This window comes from Lissotriton vulgaris, chromosome 2_1 (genome assembly GCF_964263255.1).
Source record: "Lissotriton vulgaris chromosome 2_1, aLisVul1.2, whole genome shotgun sequence".
Taxonomy (NCBI): Eukaryota; Metazoa; Chordata; class Amphibia; order Caudata; family Salamandridae; genus Lissotriton; species Lissotriton vulgaris.
Window position 1 is genome coordinate 1,280,211,406 of NC_141687.1, and position 25,971 is coordinate 1,280,237,376.

The 25,971-nt window shown below is 44.5% G+C and overlaps 1 protein-coding gene across 1 annotated transcript in view; it reads left to right on the plus strand.

Annotated features, from left to right (window-relative positions):
* TMPRSS13 (transmembrane serine protease 13) overlaps nucleotides 1-20,237 on the plus strand; it is a 229,667-nt gene extending 209,430 nt beyond the window's left edge. Inside the window, exon 13 of the mRNA XM_086957023.1 lies at nucleotides 17,258-20,237. Within this exon, the coding sequence (XP_086813149.1) occupies nucleotides 17,258-17,269 (12 nt within the window). The 3' untranslated portion in view covers nucleotides 17,270-20,237. The remainder of the gene's footprint in view (nucleotides 1-17,257) is intronic.
* The last annotated feature ends 5,734 nt before the right edge of the window (nucleotides 20,238-25,971 follow it).

Genomic DNA, 25,971 nt, shown 5'->3' on the forward strand with positions numbered 1-25,971 from the left:
TCATGTCTTTTTTTTAATGATCTCTAATATGATGAAGCAAAGTTGACTTATGATGTGGCATTGTGTGTGAAAATGAACTGCCACGGTTGTTTTCTCATTCTTAGTACGTATATTGCTTTTGTGTTCAGTAATTCTAGTTTTGGCCTTTTGTTCAGAGTCACAAACATAGGCTAGACTGCAGGGACTCTTTAAAAATTATATTACATGTTTGAAATCCCAAGCGGCTGTGGTACGCAACCTAATTTTGGTCACTTTCAATGGATGAGTGATTTCCGTGCCTCTCATGATATTGTTGCAACTCAACCAAGCCAAAGGGCCTTTATTTTTCAAACTTAGGTTGGATTTTTCTTCTGGGTTCTACCTTTCCAGTAGCCCCTTTACATTTCTGGATCTCTTGTAGGCAAATAGTGGTATCCGATTGGAAATGCTGTGAAAATCCCCTTCAGTTTGAAGCACAGACCAGTGTTTCAAAATAGTTTGTCCCAATTTGGCACTTCTGGATGAAAACTTGGAGACAAATACCATTCTTGTGGAGATGCCTTTATCCTTAATGTTGTTCAATAACTCAGATCTGTCTTTGGTTTCAACTCTGTCAAGTACCTTTTGGATTATAGTTTTAGGGTAACCCCTGTGTCTAAACTTGTTGATCATAATGTTCTTGCCTAAAATAAAGGATAAAGGCAACTCCACAAGAATGGTATTTGTCTCCAAGTATTCATCCAGAAGTGCAAAATTGAGATAAAATATTTTGAAACACAGGTCTATGCTTCAAACTGAAGAAGATTTTCATGACCTTTTCAATCAGATACCACTAGTTTCCCAGGAGAGATACAGAAATGTAAAAGAACTTCTGGAAAGGAAGAACCCAGAAAAAAAATCCAATCTAAGTTTGAAACATAAAAGCGCTTTGGCTTGTTTGAGTTGCAGGCGTTGCAACAATATCATAAGAGGCACTGAAATAACTCATCCATCGAAAGGGACAAAAAATTAGTTTGCACACGAGAGCCACTTGTGAATCCAAAAGTGTAAAATACTTGTTGAAGTGTCCCTGCAGTCTAGCCTACATGGTCAAGACTGACCGGAAGTTCACAACTAGAAATGCTGAGCACAAAAGCAGTATATTTCCTAAGAATGAGAAATACACTGTGACAGTTCATTTTCATACACAAGGCCACAAAGTAAGTCAACTTTGTTTCATCATATTGGAGGTTGTTTCAATAAAAGATGGTATTGACAACAAGAAGAATCTGTTGGAGAGAGAAATCTATTGACTAAAACAACTGGACACTTTACCCTAAAGGTTGATCACATGGAATTCAATTGTTTTCTCTAATTGTGAGGATTCTGAGAAAATACACCTTGATTGTACTACCACCATTCATGCTCATTTATACATAGATCACATCGTAACATCTTCCCAAGATATAATATACAATACACTTTTTGAATTAAGTGTTTATTTTCATTGGATTGATTGACCATTAGGGTACTTTGACATTTTATCCTGATACTCATGTTCATGACCTACTTACATACCGGATTTTATTAGACATCAGAGAGTTCTGTATCGTCCAGATGTTACGGACTCGATCTTCACCTATAGAGACATATTTTTTATCTTTTTGAGTCAGGCACATGTGGTTTAGGCACACTACATTTCCATAAGAGAGAGGACCGAGTCTGTTTTTACAGGGCCATTTGACATAGTATGTGCAGGTTTCAGAGTTTTAGATCGTCGTTCCACCATATATCACTGGACATTTAATTGGGTAATTTCGAATAATCCAATACAAGTGGTTCTCTAAGATCAGTTCACATAGTTACTTACTTTTTCAGTGTTAGTGAATTCATTTGTTTTCTTTGAATGTCCTAGGAAGAACACAAAGGCCACTGGGGAGATTGATGACATTAAAGCTTTTGTTATGTTATGTTATGTTAAATGGGGTTTTGTTGAGCGCTCAGCTACTCAAACAGAGTGTCCCGGGCGCTGTCAGACCCAAAAAGGCACAGAACGAAAGACGCAGATGGAATTACTGGCAAAACAGCCAGGTCTTGATCTCTTTTCTAAATGACAATAGATTGTCCATCTTCCTTAGTGACACTGGTAAGGCATTCCAGGCCTTAGGCGCCAGATGTTTAAAGGAGCGACCTCCGGTTTGGGCACGTCGGATGACCGGGGTCGTGACCAGGGCCAATGAAGCTGAGCGTACGGCTCTGGCAGGATGGTGAAAGCCAATCCTGTTTCTCAGATAGCGAGCGCCCTTTCCATGCAAAGCTTTGAACGCGAGAGTAAGGGTTTTAAATACAATAAGCTTTCGAATGAGCAACCAGTGAAGGGATTTCAGGAGCCCCGTGGGGTGGGATCTCCGGCCAAGACCGAATATTGCCTGCACCGCAGAGTTCTGCACCACCTGCAGGCGGGACAGAAGATAGTCAGGGAGGCCAAGGTAGAGCACGTTCGCATAATCCAATCTGGATCCTATCAGGGCTTGAACAATCGTCCTCCTATGAGAGATAGAGAGGAGTGGAAGAAATTTCTTCAACATTTTGAGCAAGCCAAAACATTGCCCAACCAAGCCCAGAATCTGAGGCTTGGAGGTGAGCCCATTATCCATCTTCACTCCCAGATTTTTCGCAACTGAAGTGTCCGTGGCCGGAGGAAACATATCTACCGGCCACCACGATTTCCAGCCGGGGTCCGGAAGACAGCCAAAAAAAAGGACCTCCGATTTATCGGAGTTACACTTCAATTGGTTTAGTTGGAACCAAGCAAAGACGGTATCCAGGCAGTACTTAATCCGCTCTTCATTAAGTTCTATGTTCTTTCCACAGGTGAAGAGGAGCTGCGAGTCATCAGCATAAGAGACAATCTGGGCACCACAAGACTCAGCCAGCGCCGCCAAAGGGGACATATAGATAATAAAAAGAGTGGGGCTCAGAATAGATCCCTGAGGAACTCCCACCTCCAGAGGCGGCACCGCGGCTGAGTACGGAGGGGCCCAGACTGTCTGTTGGCGGTCCGAAAGAAAGGACTCGAACCATAGTATAGGCATTGATTATACGTCTCTCCACTAGTAAGTTCAGAACTTGTTTAGGAGTCCCCTTTCTATTGTTACCAATGGCGGTGTATATAAACAAGTTAAAATGGATCCGTTCTTAGACACCAATTAATATCTTCTGTGCACCCTGTTCCGCATTGAACGGTAGGTTTTTGGCCACCGATTTAAAGGCAACCCACATTCACTTCAGGTGGAATGGTTGTTTTGTGTATTATGGCAGGATTAGCACCAAGACATTTGGTTTATTAGCCCGTTTCCCTATGGCTTTTGGGATAGTTAAATGACAATCAGCTATGGAATTAAGTGCACTGTTTTCTTTATTTTGGTTTGAGTTTACTTTTTAAAGGTTTCACCATTACCTTTGAGTGAGGTACAGCAGGACTGAATGTGAGTGCTGTGTTGTGCCCATGTTATGATAATAGAAAGGAATGCGATAAGCACATATGCTCCCAGAAAGCCGACATGTGGTCCCATACAGCCATTGTTTGGAGTTTTTTCATTTGATAATTTAAACCTCAGTTTTGTGTTCTTGGGCTCATGCCTTGAACAGTCAGACGGTGAGGGGGCACGCGCTAGACAGATACAAGCGGCGCTTGGGGATTCGACTCCAATGTGTGCTTTGAGTTTCGGAGGCCTTTGAAATCCACTGAGGGGTTTACATTTGTCTGCTTGCAGGCTACTTCAAATGATTCCCTTAGAATAGTGTTTGTATTACTTTAGCACTTTTATCGCACAGGACATTCATATTAGATTTATGTTTTTGCGAGGCATACATGATTGGCCTGTGGGATGTAATGGCATGAACGTCAATGAGTTATAGTTCTAATTTACATTTTAGTGAGTCCCCATGACCTTTGACACTTTGGAATTGTACGCTCATGAAACGTTCAAGTTCACAATTTTTTTTCTTCTGAAATAGCAACATTAGGAACATTCCAGCTCATTATTATAGTTTGTGATCGAAACTAATGGTCCATAAGTCCACTATATATTGCAGCTTCACAATTTGCACCATCAGTGTTAGGGGTGGAGGCGATCGCACGCAGGCATTTAATGGTATTTGATAGATCACAGATCTTCAAATGTAAATATGACGATGTGTTTTTCTTTGTCACAAATATTAAATTGTGATGTTTGATCCTGCATTTGGTTTGTGGCTTATACTGTATAATTATGTTCTCCCTTCAGAATTGTTATTTCCTGAAGAAGGGCACACAGCCCAAAATGCATAGGGATTTGTTCAAAGTGGGATCAACTTAAACAATGAACGAGTAATTGCAATGACAAAATGAATAACAAATTGTGAATGAATAAATTCCATTCAGTAATGATCAGCAACCTATGATTTTTATTTGGAGGCCAAATATAATTGAGCATTTTTGAGAAGTATATTAAAAACATTACAGATCTTCAAATGTAAATATGATGATGTGTTTTTCCTTGTCACAAATATTAAATTGTGATGTTTTATCCTGCATTTGGTTTGTAGGTTATACTGTATACTTATGTTCTCCCTTCAGAATTGTTACCCCCTGATGAAGGGCAGCAGCCCAAAATGCATGGGGATATGTTCAAAGTGGGATCTACTTAAAGAATGAATGAGTAATTGCAATGACAAAATGAATAACACATTTTGAATGAATAATATACATTAAGTAATGATCAGCAACCTATGATTTTTATTTGGAGCACAAATGTAATTGAGCATTTTTAAGAAGTATATTAAAAACATTTGTGAAGATTGGATCTATCCCTCTAGGTGACGATATTCAGTAGTGGGAAAAGGGGATGCTGTTCCCGGGTGGGATAGTGCAGCTTGAGTTATGTTCTCATACACCCATGATCCGGAGGTGATACCTTTCCCCAGGCAGTGAGTTTGATGACTAGCAGATTACCCTTTGAGTGTAAAGGAGTGTATTAACTCCACCCCTTTTTAACATTGTGCCCAGTGCCAGCCTATGGGTGGGGCAAATTCAAGGCCACTCTCTAACCAATGTGTGGTAATAGTTCCCAGGTGTGAACCTAATCTCTTTTGCACGAGACTGCTCGGGGAGAGACACCCTCCAAGCTGACGGCGCACTTCACTTAGAAACCCAAGAGTTTCTTAAACAAAGGTTCAAATGTTCATAAATATATCAAAGTTCATACAGCACTTATTTTTCAAAATTGTAGAGTTTTATTCACTCCAATGACATCTATTCGTCAATAATTTCTCATATGATCCATATGTTAGTGTTATATCATCATCCATGATGTACAACCCAATGCATTTCGGGTCACAGGGGGCCCCATCATCAGGGGTTGCATTCGTGTATCTGTGGAAATGAAACAAAACGAAGACTGTACTCAGCAATCTACATCAAGCGAAAAATGAAATAGAACAAACTGTCCCCCTGTTGATTAAGAGTGTCAAACAAACGTTCAGCCCAATGAACAATAGCATCCGGGTCAAGCCGTATATATGTATGTGAACCCAAACCCAGCATGGCAGAACCTTTTTTCCTTTGTGCAGAGCTCTTGTGCCCACCATAGTGGCATGGCCAGGGATATGAACAATCCCTCCACTATGGTCACTCCTTGCCCACTGGACCTGGTTCCTATGTGGGTTAGGGGACAACAGAAGGGGCAGGCTTAGGTTTAGCTACATCTGACTGTGTTGAGTAGGCTCCTTTGAAATTAACTAAGTTCCTGGACATACCATAGAGTGTCTGTCCACCAGAGAAACCTGACTCTTTCCAATACCTAAGGCCTTTGTCTCTGATCTGGGAGCAAATTCACACAGTGTTATGCGGGCTATTTAGATCCTAGGTGACCATTAGAAGCTCATGCAAATGGGCTTCTAGAGGCTTTAGGTACATAACAGGTAACTTCAAAATTACTTGTGTAAAATATGTATTACAGTTCCAACTTTAGCAATGAATTAGGCTAGTAATAAATAGTTTACAGAGTCCAAAGATGAACTTTGTAGCAGTTTCCTAAGAGGAGATGGCAGATGCTAAATTCTATATTGCATCCCAATGCTTCAATATAGAACAGCTAACCTAGCTATAGTGAAAATAGCCTTGAGATGCTAGCCACTGTAAGGGCATATTCAACATTAACCTTTACATGTCCTACTTTTAAATACAATGCACACTGCCTCAATGATGGTCGGTAAGGTTTACTTGGGGGTGAAATATAAAAATTTAAAAGAAGGGTGTTAGGCCTGTCAAAAGAGATTATATTGACAGGTTGAATTTTCAGTTTAAATCTGTGCCGACAGGCTGCTGGCATAGGCCTGCAGACATGTTTGCATTGTCACTGCAGCGGTTGGCAGAATGAGTGCTGCAGTCCACTGATGACATTTAACTTACAGGCCCAGGGTATATTTTGGGTACCATGTACTAGAGACTTAGAGCTAAGTTAAATATGTCAGTTAAGAGTATACTAATTTCATCATATTGAAAAATGAGCACTTTACCCCTGGATAGCAGGGTTAAAGTGCACAGAGTTCTATAGCCAGTAAAATTGGGGTTCAGCAAAAAGGCAAAGAAATCCTGGGTGACCGTGCAGAAAAAGCGCATTTCCAACATACCCGCTATACAGCCAACATTATTCCTCCCACTCAAGCTATGTGCTACTGCAGCAGAGCTCATGGTATTGAGCAACTTAAGGCCTCTATCTTTACTCCCTCTATTCACAAAAACAATTGATAGGTCAATAGCCAATTTGTTGAAGCTAAACATCTTCTCGATTCATCTCAGCCAGGATTTCAAATTCAGCAGAGCATGGAATCAGATATGCTATTAGCAATGGGATGACTACAATAAATTCTAAATAGAAGCAGCACAGCAGCACTGATCTTAGAGCGGAGAACTGCTTTTGATAGTCTCTCATGCCAATCAAGAAGAGGAACTAGAGTAGTTTACCTATTTTATTTTTTTTATGAGGTCTGACTGTCGAGCTTTCCACATTCTTTTCAGCATCTTACTCTATTATTCAAAGGAGTCCACAGGGCTCGTGACTCAGGCCTACACTATTCAATCTGTATTTCGCCCTTAGGTGCATTGATCGGATCATGCCGCTTTCAGTCAATGTTGTACTCCGAAGAGAGGTGGACTGTCATCTACTTTAATGAGGATGCTCAATCTGTATTCACTAAATTTAAGCACGGCCAGTTAGTTGTTGCTCCCTGGATGGCAATTAACTTATCAAAACTGAATGGTGGCAACATTTATTTGGTGGTTCTTGGGGGAGGGGAGGGGGTTCCCTCTAGTAGGTTCCAGTTTTAGTTGTGACTCCTGTAGATTCAGGTAAGAGCTGGGGGGTACTTGTAGATAATAAGTTAACCTTTCAAAAGCAGATCAGTAAAGTCTGCCCAAATTGCTATCATCTGCCAATGGCATTGGCGCTTGCTTTCTTCAGTGATGGATCATCGTAAAGCAGTCATTCAGGCAATAGTCTTTATCAAGATTAGACTACAGAAACTCCTTTCTATGTGGGAAAACCTGTTGTTCTCATCAATAAATTACAGCTTGTGTGCTGCCAGATTGCTGTTAAACATACTCCAGCACCATCCCATCAGAACCCTTGTGAGTGCCTTTCATAGACCCCCAGTTCAAAGAAGGGGCAATCTTTAGAGCATAATGTATTTAATATAAAGCAGTAGCATAAAAGGGCACGAAACCTAATATTAGCTTTTATCGTCCCTCACACACCTTGAGTTCTACCTTCATTATTTGCAGGCATGACAGTATCAAAATTGTAATCAGTTTAGGGATCAATCTTGGAATCTGGGAGTTGTTTCTAAAATTAGTGGGAGCTTGGCTAGATCAGTGTATTTGTCTGTTTTTTATTTCGGGATCGCCCGTAGGAGATGGGATTTACCGTTGGTGCTCCTCTTACTGTTGAGTTTAGTTCCTTGATTGTTCAGGTAGCTGTAGAAGCAAAAGTATAGGGTGATTCTGGCCATCTTAGTCCATTCTGGCTTTGGGGGAAGCCAATGTAGCTCTTTTTGAAATGTGATTATTAGGTCTATCTTTTTAGAAGATTGGCTTTGAGTGGCAACGGAATAGGTTGTTACCCTTGTCAAGGTGCAAGAGGACTAGGCCTGTGCTGCTGTTATAAAATTGGTATGAGAGGTTTACTGTTTTTGTTTCTTTAGTAGGAATAGTTGAAATTAAATAATGTTTGTAAATTTCACAATGTGAGGCATGATTGTGACATTTTGGGCGATAGTGAAACAGCAGTTTTCGCAGAGGGCAGCCTTTTGTGGGTGATGCAGAGGTGAGACAATTGTACGTTATGTTTAGTTGATTTGAAGCGCTCTGGTCATGTATATACAGTGTGATTGGGCATAGGGGTAGCACCCATCGCAGGAGGCCAGAATTAAGGATTCCACAAAAAGTACTTGTTTTTGGTGATGACAATTTCTGTTTTGTCAGAATTTAATTTTAAGTGGTTGTTGTTCATCCAGTCGCGGATGTACTGCATCATGTTTTGGGAAGCTTTGTTTGATTCCTGGGAGTTGTCAATGGTAAAAAAAACTGCATTTCGTTAGCATAGCTACAGATTCTGACTTTCATTTTTTTAAAGGGAGTGCACTAAAGGGTGAATATACAGATTAAAAAGATGAGGGGTCAGGAAGGATCCCAGGGGTACTCCACAGTACAACTGAACTATGGGTGAACTGAAGGGAGACAGACGGACCGACTGCAAGCAGCCCTTTATAAAGGAAATGACCCAGTCAAGCACCGTGACCCATAAACCCACAGATCTGACACTGTCCACCAAGAGATCATAGTCGACCTTGTAGAAAGCTGCTGATAGGTGCAGGAGGACCAGCGGCTGAGTGAGGCCCCTGTCTGCTTCTTCTTGCATGTCATCTACTACAGGAATGAGGACAGCTTCAGTAGAATGGGCTGACAGGAAATCCGCCTGTGAGGGTCAAGGAAATTGGACTCCTCTAGGACAGAACAGAGGTGTTGAGCGACATATGCCTGTAGAACCTTTCATAAGTAGGGGAGTAAGGAGATGGGATGGTAATTTTTCAGGAGCAAAGGTCTTCGTCGGATTTCTTTTGGAGTGGTACCACTATAGCCTCCTAAAAGGAGCTATTGACTCTGCCTTGATTGAGGGACAAGTTAAAGAGGGCGAGGGCGGGGTCGGGGAAGAGAGAGAATACTGTTTTTAGGACTTGTGGGGGACAAGCACCATTTGGAGATCCCAATATAACTTTGATCAGCAGGTCCACAAGACAGTCCTTGGCGGTAGCGGGGAAATCAAATTGTGTAATTGTGTTTCTATCTTCTAAGGAAGTTGCGTTGAGGTGTGAGCTAAGGGGAATGCTGTCTTTTATCATCTTGATTTTGTCAATCAAGAAAGAGTTAAGGGTGTCTCACAGGTTTTCAGTGGGTAGGATGTGTAGAGTCACTCTATCAGAGTTCTGAGACAGTACCGAAGATCTCCTTTGATTTGATGACAGAGTTAAAAATTGTAATTTAGAAAAAAGCAGATTTAGCTTGCATTGTTGATATCTTATTTACTTCAAGGTGCTGTGTATAGACTTCCTTTTTGTCAAGCGAATAGTTGTTCCACCATTTACGTTCCGCACGGCGAAGTTAAAGTTTGGCTAATTTTAAGTCTTTTGAGAACCATTTAGACGCATCATGGCATCTAGCCTGTTTGGCTTTGTCAAGGGGAGCATGCATATTACTTGCCACTGTTAGCCAATCGGAGATCACTTCATCGTTCCTGTCTAAATTCTCATTTGGGTTAGGTAGGGTGCTTGGCAATGAGTCACAGAAGGCGTTGAGGTCTACTCGGGTTTAGTGCCTGGAGAGAATTCCAGGTCATTGTCATGCCCATATGAAGGCACTAGGACCCTGGGGACTCGGGCTGAGGACATGGACACCGGACACCACATTCGGTCAGGGGAGGGGGATGTGGACACACTAGGAAGTAGGACTTCGGGGTGAGAGGTCGGGAGATGCGGAGCGCTGCAGTGTACAATGCGCGATATATGTATGCAATAAAGGAAACTGCTCACTGATCAGATCATGTCCTGTGTAGTTCCTGATGTCCAACTACACGACAACTGGCGACAAAGGCGACCGAATCTCTTCTGCGTGCCCTTAGAAGACCCGTGGATATCGTCGTGCCCACAGGAGAAGCTGGCTGCAGCAAGTACAAAAGAAGAACTGGGTCTGAGCCCAAGTGTCCACGGACTCGATAATTCTCACTTCGGTGCCTACTCGAATCATGGGTTCACACTCTGCAACTCTGGGCAATAGGTTGCTTAATCTCCACTACGGCCCCCCGCGGCAGGATGCCTGGCTTTCCCCTTGGGGATGCCCAGTACGGGTTATCTCACAGGGAAAAGCCAGGACGGGTTCCCAATGCAAGCGCCGGGACACCCCGTTGGGGTAGCCGTGCGCTATATAAGACACACTAAAAAAAAAAAAAAGAACAAAGAAGAAGGCACAGAAGCGCAGCGACGCGGGAGCCCACCCCGACCGTTGCGAAGGAAATCTGATTGCCCCGGTAAGCGCCGCGTAAGGAAGCGCGAAGTTTAAAAGATTTGGCGCGAGCTCTCGCGAGAGTCTCGGCGGCCATTTTGGAGTCAGGCGCGAGGGCCAATCAGCAAGCAGGAAAGCACCGGCGGCCATCTTAGAGTCAGGAAACGATAGGATTGGCTGTGAAGTCCCGCGAGACTATCGGCGGCCATCTTGGAGTCAGGCAAATAAGCCAATAGGAAGCCAGAACGACTCGGCGGCCATCTTAAAGTCAGGAAAAGATCGTGGATAATCAAAAAGTGCCGAATTTTAAAGAAAAGAAAGAAAAAAGCACAGACAAGGCTAAGAAAAGCAAATAAAGGCTAAACAAAGGAAAAAGAGACACAGGATAAAATACTTAAGGAAAACAACAAGGTCACATAAATAAAAAAAATAAAAAAAATAGTAGAAAGACCAGAAACAAATAATAAGAAGGAACAAGGAGCAATACAAAGAAGAAAATGGCAGACCCGAAACCAAGTGCGCAATATAGGAGACCACTACCATTCAGCCTATTGGAACCCCAAACAGGAATAAGATGGGAGAAATGGATCAGGCGTTTTGAGATTTATGTAGATTCAACAGATGTCACAAAAGCCAAGACACTAGGGCTATTTTTAAATTTAGTGGGAGATGAGGTCGAGGATCTGTTGGTGACACTGCCACCAGAAGAAACTGCCACCTATGACAAACTAAAAAAAATGTCTAACGGCCAAGTTTGATCCACAAAGAAACGTAGATTTTGAGAGATACAGCTTCATGATTGCGTTTCAACAGGCTGAAGAATCGCTAGATGATTTTGCAACAAGATTGAGGAAACTAGTGACTCATTGTGAATTTGATAAGTTTGACAATGAGCAGGCAATAAGACTGCTTATCATCGAAGGATGCCGGGACACAGATTTCCGAGCAAGAATACTCAAAGAGCCGATATCGCTAGAAAACATCCTCGCACTAGGGAGAGCAGAAGCGCAAGCAACAGCACATGCAAAAGAGATGGAACGTGGAAAAGGAAGAGGTGGAGAACAAATTCATCGGATGGCGAACAACAACAGAACAGGAAACTGGAGATAAGAGCGAGGTGACAAGGCAGGCAGTAAGCAACAAGAAGGAACGTGCTATAGATGCAGACTCGAATTCCCACACCGAGGCCCATGCCCAGCATTTGGCCAAACGTGCAGAAAATGCAACGGAAGGAACCATTACACCAGCGTAAGTCAAGGGGCACAGTTCAGGAACGACAGAGGAAGAGCAAGCAAAGCAAGAATGCCGACGACCAGATATATCAGGCATGTAGAGACAGGAGTGAGAAGCTCATCCGCAGAGTCAGGGGAAGACTGCGAAGAAGAAAAAACAGAACGGCTATACCTCATGACGGAGGTCAACACAGAATCAGAAGGAGATGAAGAAGAATGTGATGAAAAAATATGTCTGGTAGACAAGAAGAAAATAAAGGAAACAGAGTCAGTAACAATAAAAGTGGGGCCACATGATACCACATTTGTTTTGGACAGTGGCACAACGTGCAATATCATGTGCGTCTCTGAGTATGAGAAAATGAAGATAAAGCCAACCCTAACGCCATCCCGAGTGTGAGTATTCACCTGGGGGTCAAAATGACCAGTAATCAATATGGGAAAATTCAAGGAAGAACTAAGATACAAGGATCAAAGACTCACGGAAGAGATACACGTGCTCAAAGGAGACATCCCAGCCAAAATGCTTGTTGGGCAATGTCACGGCACAAGTGATGGGGCTAATGGAAATGACGTATAATATGTCAGAAAAAAAGAACATTCTAAAAGAATACCCCAAGCTAATAAAAGGGCTAGGAAAGCTAAAAGGACAACAGATTACATTGCATATTGATGAAACTGTAAGACCAGTTACGCAACATCACAAAAGAGTGCCCATACACCTACAACCCCAAGTCGAAGTGGAACTGGAAGACCTGTTGAAACAAGATATCATAGAACCAGCAGATGGACCGACACCATGGGTGTCTCCCATCGTGGCCGTCCCAAAGAAGGACAAATCGAAAATAAGAATATGTGTGGACATGAGGATCCCGAACAAAGCAATTGAACGCGAACGACATCCAAGCCCACACCTAGACGACATGATTAGTTGTCTCACAGGCACAAGACGATTCTCAAAACTGGATCTGTGCAAGGGGTATCACCAACTTGAGTTAGACCCTCAGTCGCAGTACATCACGACATTCTCCACTCATTTAGGCCTATTCAGGTACAAGCGTTTGAGTTTTGGGATCTCGTCGGCTGCGGAGATTTTTCAAGAGACAATTCGTCAAGTAATCAGGCCGGTCAAGAATAGCTTAAACTATAGTGATGATATCCTGGTGTTCAGCAAATCAGATGAGGAGCATGACACTGCCTTAAGAGAAGTATTCTCACATCTGGAAGAAGCAGGTCTGACGCTAAATGAAGAAAAATGCGAACTGGGGCTAAATGAGCTGGTATTTTTCGGTCATATTTTTTCCAAAAGAGGAATGAGGCCAGGCCACAGCAAGGTGGAAACACTGGAAAAGGCAAAAAAACCCACAGATGTTGCAGAAGTGAGATCGTTTCTAGGGCTAGCAAGCTACTGCGCGCGACACATCAAGGACTTCGCCACTGTCAGCGCACCACTAAGGGAACTGACGAAACAAGAACAAAAGTTCCTGTGGACCAGCGATTGTGACAAAGGATTTGAGGAAATAAGAAGAGCGGTGACAGCAGTAGATCACCTGGCCTACTTCGACCCGAAGTTATGCATGGAGCTGACAGTGGATGCAAGCCCTGTGGGGCTGGGAGCAATTTTAGCACAACATCAACCTGGGAGAGACTCCCCAAGACACATCGTGGCATATGGGAGCAAGAGTCTGACAGACGTCGAGAAAGGATATTCACAACCAGAGAAAGAGAGCCTGGCGGTGGTATGGGCCTGTGAACATTACCACATGTTCGTATATGGGAAACCATTTATGATTGTAACGGACCATCCGGCTTTGATAACAATATACGGCAACCCGAATGCAAGATACCGCCAAGAATAGAAAGATGGGGAATAAGACTCATGGACTATAATTTTAAAACAATTCACAAGCCTTGAAAAGAGCAAAACCCAGCAGACTATGTGTCAAGGCACCCACTGCCGCAGAGCTCGCAAGTGACACCTATGGCAGAAGAGTACCTGAACTTCACACTGAAAATTAACACACCTGCAACCATTACACTGAGTGAACTGGAACAAGAAACAAAGCAAGATGACACCATGCAGGAGGCAATGAAAATCACCAAGGCGCAAAGATGGAGACACGTGAATAGCAACACGTGCGTGGGTAGAGAAATAGACAAGGAAGAACTACTGGCATTCAAGAGAATCAATGAGGAACTGTCGGAATGTGAAAATGGAACAATAATGAGAGGCACCAGAATAGTGATGCCCAAAACGCTGAGAAGAAGGACAGTGGATTTGGCACACGAGTCACACCGGGGAATGGTGGCCACCAAAAAGATGCTGCGGGAAAAAGTGTGGTTCCCAGGACTGGATAGCATGGTGGAAGAAATGGTGACAAAATGCCACATATGTCAAATAACAGGACCACCCTCAAGACCGGAACCCCTACAAATGTTCCCGCTGCCAAAAGTGGTGTAGACAGAGCTGGCAGCAGATTTCTACGGGCCTCTCGAGACAGGAAGTTACCTACTGGTCATAATTGACGAGTACTCAAGATTTCCCATAGTAAGGCCAGTGTCATCAACATCAGCGAACGCAACACTGCCAGTGCTAGATGATATCTTTGCAGCCTGGGGTTCACCACAGACACTGAAAACGGATAACGACCCACCCTTCTCAGGCGAGGAATTCAAGAGATTCATGGCATACCAGGGAATACATCACAGACGAATAACACCGCTGTGGCCGCAAGCAAACGGAATGGCTGAACGGTTCATGGGGACCATAAAAAAGGCGGTGCAAAGAGCAAAGCTGACCCAAGTATCGATTGGACAAGCCCTGTACCAGGCACTAAGGGATTATCGGAGCACTCCCCACAGCTCCACTTGGAAGTGCCCAGCTGAATTGGTACTAGGGCGAGTGAGCAGAACAAGACTGCCGCAGATAAAGGAAGGAGAAAAGGTGGTACAGAAAGACATCGCCACCAGAGACAAGGAACGGAAAGCGAAAATGAAAGAGTATGCGGACCAAAGAAGGCATGCAACAAATCACAAGATAGAGGAAGGGGACACGGTGCTGGTGAAACAGCGGCAAGTGAGGAAGTCAGACAGCGCTCTCTCAAAGGACCCGCTGAAAGTGATAACAGTGAACGGACCCATGATCACAGCTTCAGCCGGCCAGCACCACATCACAAGAAACAGTTCCCACTTCAAGGAAATGAAAACCAAAGAAGAGGACATGCCGAAGCAAGAACAGACAAGGGATACATCACAGGAGGAGCCACTACCGGATGTCAGAGAACAGTGACCAAGACGAGAATGTAAAAAAAACAAGAGACTGATCGAAGAGATGTGAGAGGACTATCGCTCGACACACTTCTCTTCTCTCTCTCTCTCTCTCTCTCTCTCTCTCTCTCTCTCTCTCTCTCTCTCACTCTCTCTCTCTCTCTCTATCTCTCTCTCTCTCTATCTCTCTCTCTCTCTCTCTTTTCTCTCTCTACCACTCTCTACTATCACTGGCACGAGCCATGGGACAATTAGCAATAAACTTTTGTTTCGCAACAAGGGGGGAGATGTCATGCCCATATGAAGGCACTAGGACCCTGGGGACTCGGGGCTAAGGACATGGACACCGGACAACACATCCGGTCAGGGGAGGGGGATGTGGACACACTAGGAAGTAGGACCTTGGGGTGAGAGATCGGGAGATGCGAAGCGCTGCTGTGTACAATGCGCAATATATGTATGCAATAAAGGAAACTGCTCACTGACCAGATCGTCTCCTGTGTAGTTCCTGATGTCCAACTACACAACAGTCATGTGGGGTGTTTAAGACCGGACAGGCCAGTCAATGGGAATTCAATTAATGATGTGTAGCTCTTTGTGTTTTTTACAGATCTTGTCGATGGAAAAGTTGCAATGTTGATAGCAATGGAAGTTAGGTGTAGAAGGAGCCTGGTAGAGTGTGGGGCTACATCCAGTCCGCTTCCACTTCACTTTACACTACTTGTTAGTTTTTGTTTAGCCTATCGGACGCAGCCTTTGACTGGTGGAACCGTAATGTCTTCATTGCTGAAAAGTAAATAGTTTGACTCATTTTCAGAACTAGTTGGAGAATCTTCCACAGGCTTACTCCCTTATTACCTTCGGTGACCTTCTCTTGTGGATGTGGTTCAGCTTTCTGCTGGGAAGGTGGCCCATCCGCCGTCGGCTAAATCAAGGTTCACGACTTGGAGGCTAGAATATTACCTTTTAATGTTTTTAAAAAAAAACTGGTTTAATAGATGATGGGGCGTATTTACAATAAGTGGCGCATCCCTGCATATCGGCAGGGATGCGCCACTTATTGTGCACCATGCCTCCGCCACCATGGATGCACTGCATTTACAATGCGGCGCACCATGGGGCAAAAACGTCACAGATGCATCACGCATCTGTGCAGTAAAAGTGGCGCATTGCTGGAGTTGCTTTTCAAGCACGACGCAGCTCCAGCAATGCTCTGAGGGGCCCTATCTTGTTAATGCTGCGTCAATCCTTACGCCTGTTTCAAGCAGGCACAGGGTTTTGATGCAGCATGGGCCCCAAAGTGACTGAGTGAAGATTTCACTCAGCCACTTTTAGGAGGCGTTCCTGCGCCGGAACGACCCACCCTGCGCAGGAACGACCCACCCTGCGCAGGAACGCCTCCTTCTGGCGCCGGGCTTTACAACGTGACGCATCTCCCAGATGCGTCACGTTGTAAATACCCCGCACCATGGCGCATATTTTGCGCCGCCATTGCGTCACAACAGTGACGCAACGGTGGCACAAAAGAGGCGCAAGGGGCTTTTAAATCTGCCCTGTACTTTTTACGAGAAATGACGTTTTTTTACATTAAAATGGTTTTACATGTATTGCTTTAAATCTGCACCAAAAAACCCAAGTGTCTGAAAATAGAAGGAAAAAAACAGAAATTCCAGTTACAACGTTTGGAAAGAGACACATTCACTTCGAACAAACATAAATCGCAGCAGTCCTTGTCTCCTTAATCCTTATACAGAAAGTCCAATATATGTGCCAAGTCCTGAATCCTAATACTTGGCGTGATCCACTAGGGGGCAATCTACTCCCGTCGATGTATCCTTTCATCAGCAGTTTCACATCCATAGGAGGTATATAGGAAATAGGACGTCGTTTTGTTGTGAGAGGCGGGCACACATACTCTCTCGCGCGATGAAACTAAAAGCAAATCCTCTCGGTGTTCATGACAGATCAAAACAGTGTTTTGCGTCACAGCTGTCGTTCTCTGCAGTGCTTGTATTGTTGTACTTGATCTGGCTTGAAAAAAAACTGCTCCGCATTGTACAAAGGAGAAAATATCGATCTGTACATTGTGCTAATGTAGTTTAAAAATGGCCCATAAACGCTTACTTGTGACTGTATGAATTTTGAAAAATCTTCAATCTAAACCCTTAATGTGTTCTTTTTTTTTTTTTTTTTACCTCTCCAGCGCAATCAGTGAGACCCAAAATGGCTCCGGATTCTTCCCTGCAATGATTTCTAAACAGGACGAAAGAAACCCATGTTAGAAGGGCACACCAGAGGATCTAAAAGCAAGCACTGAGCTGTTTTAGGACATTTTTTATTTATTTGCTGTGTTTTGTACTGTTGTTCTGTGGACTTCGCCTCTGGCGCGAAGAAATGCACTTTTTACAGCGTAACTGCATAAGCCATCACAACTGTATACTGTAGAGCGGATTTATTGTGAAAGAAGGACGGACCAGCACCGAGAAAGAAGTCTGTGGTACCAGTTATAACATAAAAAAGCCATGGCACATAAAACACGGAAAAGTGGAACGCATCGTCAAAACACAGACCCCCTAAATGTAGGAAGCACTTGATTCAGAAATGTAATATACCCTGGTGTTCGCAGGACATGCAAATGAATCATGATCTCTTCTCTGAAGGTGCTTCGGCATCTTAACATGATGCTGCGGATTTAATGGTCCAGTCCACCCCAACACTCCTGCTGTAAATGGTTTGTATGCACTAGGCATAGACCCGTAACCTCTCTGGATATCACAGCTGATGCGTAATAAATCCCTAGAGCGAGGATTAGTTCTAAAATACAATTTTGCATCAAGTATCATCAACCTATATTGTGGCTACTTAAAACAGCAGGTTGATGATCCGAACGAGAGTGGCGCTGTATACAGCTGCGTGAGCGATCTCTGCTGGGCATTGGAGGAATTGCAGCCTGATGTGGTTCTTGTCCTAGGGGCTGTTTGACTACTTCTTGATTCTGCCCGCAGATCTCATTTAGCCTGTGTTTCCTCCGGATCACTACTGGGTCTCATCATCTACACTGGAAAGGAGTTGGGCCTGAAGAGAGGGGCATATAAGGGCTCAAAAAGTGTTCCTGGTCAAATCGAAAGGGAAGAGAAAGCTAAGTGCTTGGCTGCAAACATGACTTCCCTCCAAAGGGCATCAGTATCCCGGAAATGTAACACACAGATGCCAAGTATAGACAGGACAGCCAAGTGCTGCGTTATATTCATCTCCGCAAGTTTGTGTGTTGCCAGGCACATAACCAACTGTGCTTTCTTTGTGAAGTCTGTCAACGTTCAGGACTGTAAAGTAACATGGAAAGGCAAAGAGGTTCAGCACTTTCAAGCCCTTTCATGCCGGCCGGAATGGGTAATACTTCAGCATACGTAGGGAGTTCACAGCTGTATGTCGTATGTTGGCGCTAGTTTGGCGATAATTCAATCCCAAAGAATATTTTAAGCAATACCCCTACATGAAGTAAAAGCAACATATTAAAACCAGGTGAGTTTGGGTGAGCGTCAAATTTTCCAAAATGGCGTGGCCAGTACCGCTGCACAAATGAATGAAAAGAGAATAGCCTAGGAACAAGAATAGATGAACACAGGGCTTTAACCCTTTCCACGTGGGGCTAATTCCCCCGCGGTGCTGGGGGGAGGGGCCACGTGCGGCACCGAGCTTTTCATGCTGCACAGTGGAGCTGTGCTCATGACGAGCTGGGCTCATCACAACTCCGCCCACTCCTTTAGAACGCCCGCTCAGGCAGGAAATTAGTCCCACGTGGGCCGTCCGCGGCAATTATGACGAGCTCAGCTCGTCATGAGCACAGCTCCACTGTGCCTCATGACGAGCTGAGCTCGTCATAAGCATGCAAGGGGTTAAGTGGGGGGGTCTGTGGGGGTCTGAGCACCCCCAGTTTTTTGGGGGGGCCTCGAAAGGGGTCTCTAGGGGGCTCTATTTTCAGGCCTCAAAGGTCAAAGGTAGGGTGACCAGACGTTCCAGTTTTTGTTGGTGTTTCGGGTGAGCATGCACGCGCACTGCACCACAAGCCTCTCGGCGTGTTTACTGCCAGTGTTAAAACCACAGAGGGGCCTATTCAGTGTCCGGGCGACAAGCACCCACTGGCATACCCACGGGGCGATGAAGGGGAGGAGGGAGCATTTGCACTGTTGCACAAAATGCCTGTGGGCACAGTAGTAGGAAGTGTAAGCAGGGGCTCTAAGATGGGGTGAAGAAACGACAAAGAATCATTGACATGCAAATGGTCTTTTAAAGACCTGTGAAGTACTGTGATGTGGCTGTGTGTACGCCCGGGAAGCTGTCTCAGCCTGAGCTGCCACACAGAGGGCGCGGGGGGGGGTGCTCTGAGGAGTCCTAGAGCTGACTGCTTGTCAGAGCTAGGGGGTACTGCTACACTATTTATCTTTATTTAGACCATGCCCCTACTTAGATAGACCACACCCTTTTGAGGTTTGCCCCGCCCCTTTTAGGGCATCCGCAGTTTTTTTTCTCCCCCTTAAAGCCCTGGATGAACGACACACCACCATGTCTTCGAAAGACGCTCGGCCATCTCATTGGGTAAATCCACCTTCATATGGGACAATTTCGCTTAGAACAGTCATGTTCAAATGCTGTCAAACATTATTTTCCGCAGCCAATATATATATATATCAAATGTTTTTTAAACAACACAGTATGTAAGGAATTTATGTTTTAAGCCATTGTGTTAATAAGCATACAAAATGAGGTACTGTTGCAGTTTTTTCCTCCCATACATAAACATTTGCTGAACACAAAAGAGGGAAGAAAACAAAAGCATTCTCTAATGTACCCAGTGGGATCCTACTGGTTTATTTTAGGATTTCTAATTGTGCGGCTTGCCTGTAGAAGATATTTTTACCTTTTCTGCTTTTTCAAAGTGGACAATGTCAACCGGAAATGAGGTCACTTACGTTCAATGATATTGCAGTGCCAAATGTTGAACCAGGAAGCAATACAGTGCTTTCACCGCCTCTTCCTCAGGACTGGATGTTGTTGTATGACTGTAAGCCTGTACCACTTTAAGCACAGGCCTGTAAGAATTGGATCAAAGAAACACAGGAGAACTTGAAATTGTACATATCGTAGATTATTTTAAAGCCATTAAAATATGAATCTAGAAAATATTGCTATTTGAGTACATTCACGTTTCTTGTTTACATTTATTCTGAATAATGCTTTTCATGGGGAATTAGTCCTTTCATCCATCATGTCTCTTCATTATTTGTCGACATCGGTATAAGAAAAATAATAATATTTTATATTTCATGTACTTCTCTGAGATGTAAAGGCAAAGAAGGGACATCATTTCTATCATATGATTAAAAAGAATATTTAAAGCTGCAAAAAATGGACCGTAGTCCACTTCAGGCAGCACCAAAACATACACTACTAACTTATGACATAATTCTTACGGCATTCCATTGAAACAAATGGAACATGCAATATCATTTTTTATTTGTAGGAATGGGATGGATAATGTTCCTACCAGTCCCCAACAAAAACGTGTCTGTGTCATGCATATTTATGTAACCTATTCAGCTTTCCTGTTGTATGAATGATACTGATGTATTGATCTATGCTGAGTGGACAGAAGTTTGGACCATGAGGAATAACGTCCAGGGGAAGGGAATGTGGCGCAGGGAGACAAGAGGATTGCTTTGGCCTTCATGAAAGAAGCAAGTGTTAAAGTGTTGAATAAGGGGTCCTGGGAGGTTCAGAGTTTTGGGGTTTTTACTTTTCCTTACAGTGTTTTAGGTGGGACTGCCAATGTAGGTGGCGGAATCTGGGGTCTGGTCTCTAAGGAAGGACGCAGTGGATAATACGAGTGTTGGATATGGTGTGAGTGACCCCCAGTCAACTGATCTGGGTTTAATACATCATCATTCTTTAGCTCACTCCGCTACCCCAGTTCAGACATGGCTATATGCAAATCAGTCTGACCCTGTGCCTCATAGGAACAGTCCAACCCGAACTGCCAAGCCATGCCTTCCCTGGACCGGAAACAAGCATCCTGGGACCCTCATCAGCCAGGCTATCTTGAATCCAGTTGCAAATCCAGTTTGCCTCAGCCAAGCCCAAGAAGATAAGATCATTTGTGCTTTACTAAAGTGGAGCTTCCACCAAGGCACCTGCTATGTTTATATTTCTTTGTGCTGTGAAATGACCATCAGGGCCAGAACGGAATCTTGTTTAATCCAAGAAGGGTCCTCAGTTTTGCCGAAAACTTCTACCTAACTGGTAAAGGCTACCTCTTTTGGTAATGTCTTGTGCCTATTCTACACTCCAGCTATATAAAGGAACACGAGGTAGTGTCTCCAGTGAACCTGTGTGAATACAATTTCGACAACAAGACCGTTCCTCACATGGTCTTCATTCTCAAATTTGTGATAACATAAATCCTGAGCAAGAGAAAACAACAAGACTACAAAAAGGTGAATCTCCAGCAAACAGAGGTACTTCGACTTAATTATCTGGTGCAAGTGCTTCTTTGGTGGAGATATCCTGGTATTTCTCTGCATTAAGAATGTGTCGCCAAACTCGTGGCCTTTTAGTAAGGTGTTAATCAACGTGGGAAAAGGAGGAAAGACCTTTACTTACTATAAAGGTTAGCGGGGCAGAACCAAAGATACGTAGCCTGCAGGTGATTTTGGGCATTTCCATATCCAGGGTAATTGCAGGGGAGAACCGTGGGCGTTGCTCTCAGTAGGAGGTGTTGAGAATGAAAGCATTTGTCACAGTCACCCCAGATCTGATTGCTCTCCAATAGATCAACAAAGCATTCACCTCCATTAAGTATTTCAGATTGTTTTTCAACGTGGAATATGAGAGGAAATACACTTGCTTTGCCTTTGAAAAGGCAGATACTGAATGAGAGAGGGTTGCTCCGCCCCATCCCTGAGCCAATTTTGACTCCAAGGACCCCATCCCCCAGGTCCAGGCCAAAGCATATTGGAGGATGAGGGCCGCGCTGCCCCTCTTCCTGGGCCGATTCTGGCCCCGAGGCCATCACCTTCCTGGGGCATGGCCAAAGTTCAATAGGGGCACTCGCCCCCCCTGGCTGGGCCGATTTTGGACCTGGGAACCCCATCCCATGGGGTCCAGCCACGTCTACCGGTTTACCCTGGAGCCCACCCAGGGCACCCAGTGTACTATGTTGGGTACTGCAGGGGGAGCCTGAATGCCCCCGTTGTCTCTGCCGGCTTCCCGCTTCCAATAGGAGCCAGCATTGCTCCCACATGTAGGCAGCATCCAAAAATGCTGCTCTGTGCATGTGGGAGCAAGCCATTCATCTGTTTCCCTGCCTGCACAAAAACATGCAGGGCATTCTTAAATTAAATGCGGGAGTCAGTTGCAAACCCTCGAGCCCCGGGGAAACCACCTTCTCGGGGCTTTAAACAGTAAGGAAGGGGGGCCCTCCTGGGGCCCTTCATGGCCCTGGGGGTGGCCACCCCCCTGGGCCCGCTCCTGAAATGTCCTGGGGTGTCCACCCCCGGGACATTGCTGTTTGCAATGACAGGGTGGGAGCCGCGCAGCTCCCGCCTTGTACTTACAAACTCTGCTTTGTTTTTTGGACGCGAGAGCAGGAAACCTGCTCTCGCTTCCAAAAACCAAAGCAGATTGCTTTTGCACAATGGGAGCTGCATGTCAGCAGCTCCCCTTGTGCGAAAGCAATGCCGGCTCCCGCAGGAGGCAGGAAGCTGGTGGGAACTTGGGGGCATTGGGGCTCCCCCCACGATCCCCAATGCAAAGGGCCGGTCCCTGGGGATAGGGGTCACCGAGGCCAGAAGAGGCCCGGGGGGGGGGGGGGGGGCGATGCGCCCCCCTCCCCTGTGAAAAAACTCACAAAAAAAATTGAAATGCCTGCCCGGGGGCTAGTGGCCTAGGGAAGGGGGGGCCACGTGCCCCCCCCCTTCTCAATAGTTACATTTTAAAAAGGAGGCCATGATTGGCAAAATTGGTCTTGGGAGGGGTGCCATGCGGCCCATTTCCCTTTTTTAAAAGTTTTTTTTATTAAAAAAAGGGATCAACCCCTGAGGGATGGGTCCCCAGGGTCCCAAAAATAGTACAATAAGGGGGGGCCACACAGCCTCACTTCTAAAACAATATTTTTTAAAAACGGCATCTTGCCGGATGCCCCGCCCCCTCCCCGTAGCACTCTGCAAACGCACCCCCTGGCACATTGTAAGTTGGGAAATTAACTCCTCTTGAATACTGAGGGTCCCTGGGGGCCAACTAGCCCAACAGGTATCCCCAGTAAGTGCCAAAGAGCTGGATTGCAGAGAGGTGGTCCGAGGCCATGCCCCTTTTTACACCACTCTGCAAATGCTGGTGGGGTGATGAGGCCTTCTTGTGAGGTCGTCTTGTGTCCTGGGGACCTCAAATTACAAGTGAACTTCACCCCCGAGCAGCAGTGGGCCAGGAGGCACGATTGCAGAGTGGTGTATAAAGGGGGCTTGACCTCAGACCACTCTCAGCAATCCAGCTGTGTGGGGCTAACTACAGGTACCTGGTGGGCTAGTTTGCCCCCAGGGACCCTCAGGATTCAAGGCAAGTTAATCCCCCAACCCAGAACGCGCCAGGAGGCACGTCTGCAGAGTGGTGGAGAAAGGGGGCATGGCCTTGTATGTGTAGTCATCAATCCCACTGTGTGGGACCTACATGAGGTAATAGGAGGGGTAGTTGGCCCACAAGGTTGACGATGGGGGCTGACTGCCCCTCCTGTTACCTCCAGTAAATCCCACAAAGTGGGATTGCTAAGAGGTGTTTGGAGGCCACACTCCCCTTTCTACACCACTCTGCAAACACGACTGCTATGTTAAAGCTAGAAATGATCATTTAAAAAAACCTTAGCAATTTACTGAAAAAACGGAGGTTTCAGGGACGTTATAGTTAGAAAATTAGCATTTAAAAAACTTTTGAAATACAGTGACAAAACCATAGGTTTTAGGGACGTTATAGTTAGAAATTAGCATTTAAAAAGCCTTAGAAATTCACAGAAAAAACCACAGGTTGCAGGGACATAATAGTTAGTTGGATATTTCGCTTGTATAAAACCAGAGAAATTCGGCTGTTATAGTTAGTAGAGCTAACTATAACTCGCGCCCCTGCAATGCACTGCTGATGACATCACATATTACATCACTCATGACATGCTCAGTGACATCACTCATGACATCTCAAATGACTTCACTGATGCCATCATTCACATGATCATCTGACGCACATCCTCATACCCTAATAAAACCTTTCATACACCTACTCTAAAATACAGACTACCAATATTAAAACCACAGGCACACCAATAGCAATTAGTACATACCCGCTCAGTGATTCATACGTCTATACACACATTCACCCACTAACCCATACAGTCACTCATACACGCAGTTATTCATCAATACCGCCACTGATATATCCACTTGTACACCCAAATAGACACTCACACACTGCCACTCACCCAAAGAGTTACTCAAAAACCTAGTTAGTCACCCAAATAATTCATTACACTGCCATTTCACCTATACAGTTATACACACACCATATCACCTATTCATACAGACACATACTGTCTTGAACAATTACTGACATAAGCACACACTTATCCATGCAGTCACTGTCGCAATCACTCACTGTTACATATACTCACCTATATACTCCAACACTCACAAATACTGCCTTTCACATATGTAGTTACTTACACATATACCACTAACACATCCATTCACTCACCAACACAGGTCTATGTACACCACTCACCGATACACTATCTAACACACGCATTCATAAACACATACACCCAGTGAATCACCCACTCACACATCCATGCGGGAGTCACCCCCCCCTACCCATACAGACACTCAGGCACCCATACAGGTTCTCAGACAACCAATCATTCTTCAATATACCTTAGCATATATAGATATAACGTTCTTGAAATGTTTAGAAACACTCATTCACTGGATGATGTCATCAGTAATGTCATCAGTCATGTCATTTGAGATATGCAAAATAAATTCACCCTGAGTGCGACGGGTATGCCCAGACGTAGGTCCCGTGCTCTCCATGCCACTGGAGTCAAGCTATCCTGGCTGAAGAGGGGTGAAACCCCGACACCGGTCCTAGGATGCTTGTTTCCAGTCCAGGGAGGACCTGGCCTGGCAGTTTGGGCCGGACTGTTCTGATTGAGAACAGGGTCAAGACTGATTGGCATATGGCTGGGTTCAAACTGGAATGGCATGGTGAGCAAAAAAACGATGGATTTAGGCACAGATCTCTGTACTGGTGTGAATGTATGACATTGTTCTGCACTCTGTCCATCAATTGTTGTTTTTGTCATTTGAGATGTCATCAGTGATGTCACAGAGCATGTCATGAGTGATGTAATATGTGACATCATCATCAGTGCATTACGGGGTCGCGAGTTATAGTTAGCTCTACTAACTATAACAGCCAAATTTCTCTGGATTTACACAAGTGAAATATCCAACTAACTATAATATCCCTGCCATTTATGGTTTTTCTAGTGCATTTCTAAGGTTTTTTTAGCTGCTAATTTCGAACTATAACGTCCCTGCAACCTGTGATTTTTTCAGTGAATATATATATATATATATATATATATATATATATATATACACACACTGAAAAAAACATAGGTTTCAGGGACATTAAAGTTAGTTGGAGATTTCACTCATACAAAACTTTTGAAATTCGGCCTTTATAGTTAGTAGACCGAACTATAACTTGCACCCCCACAATACACTGCTGATAATGTCACATATTTCACTCATTACATGCTCAGTGACATCACTGATGACATCACTGACGACATCTCAAATGACATCACTGATGACATCA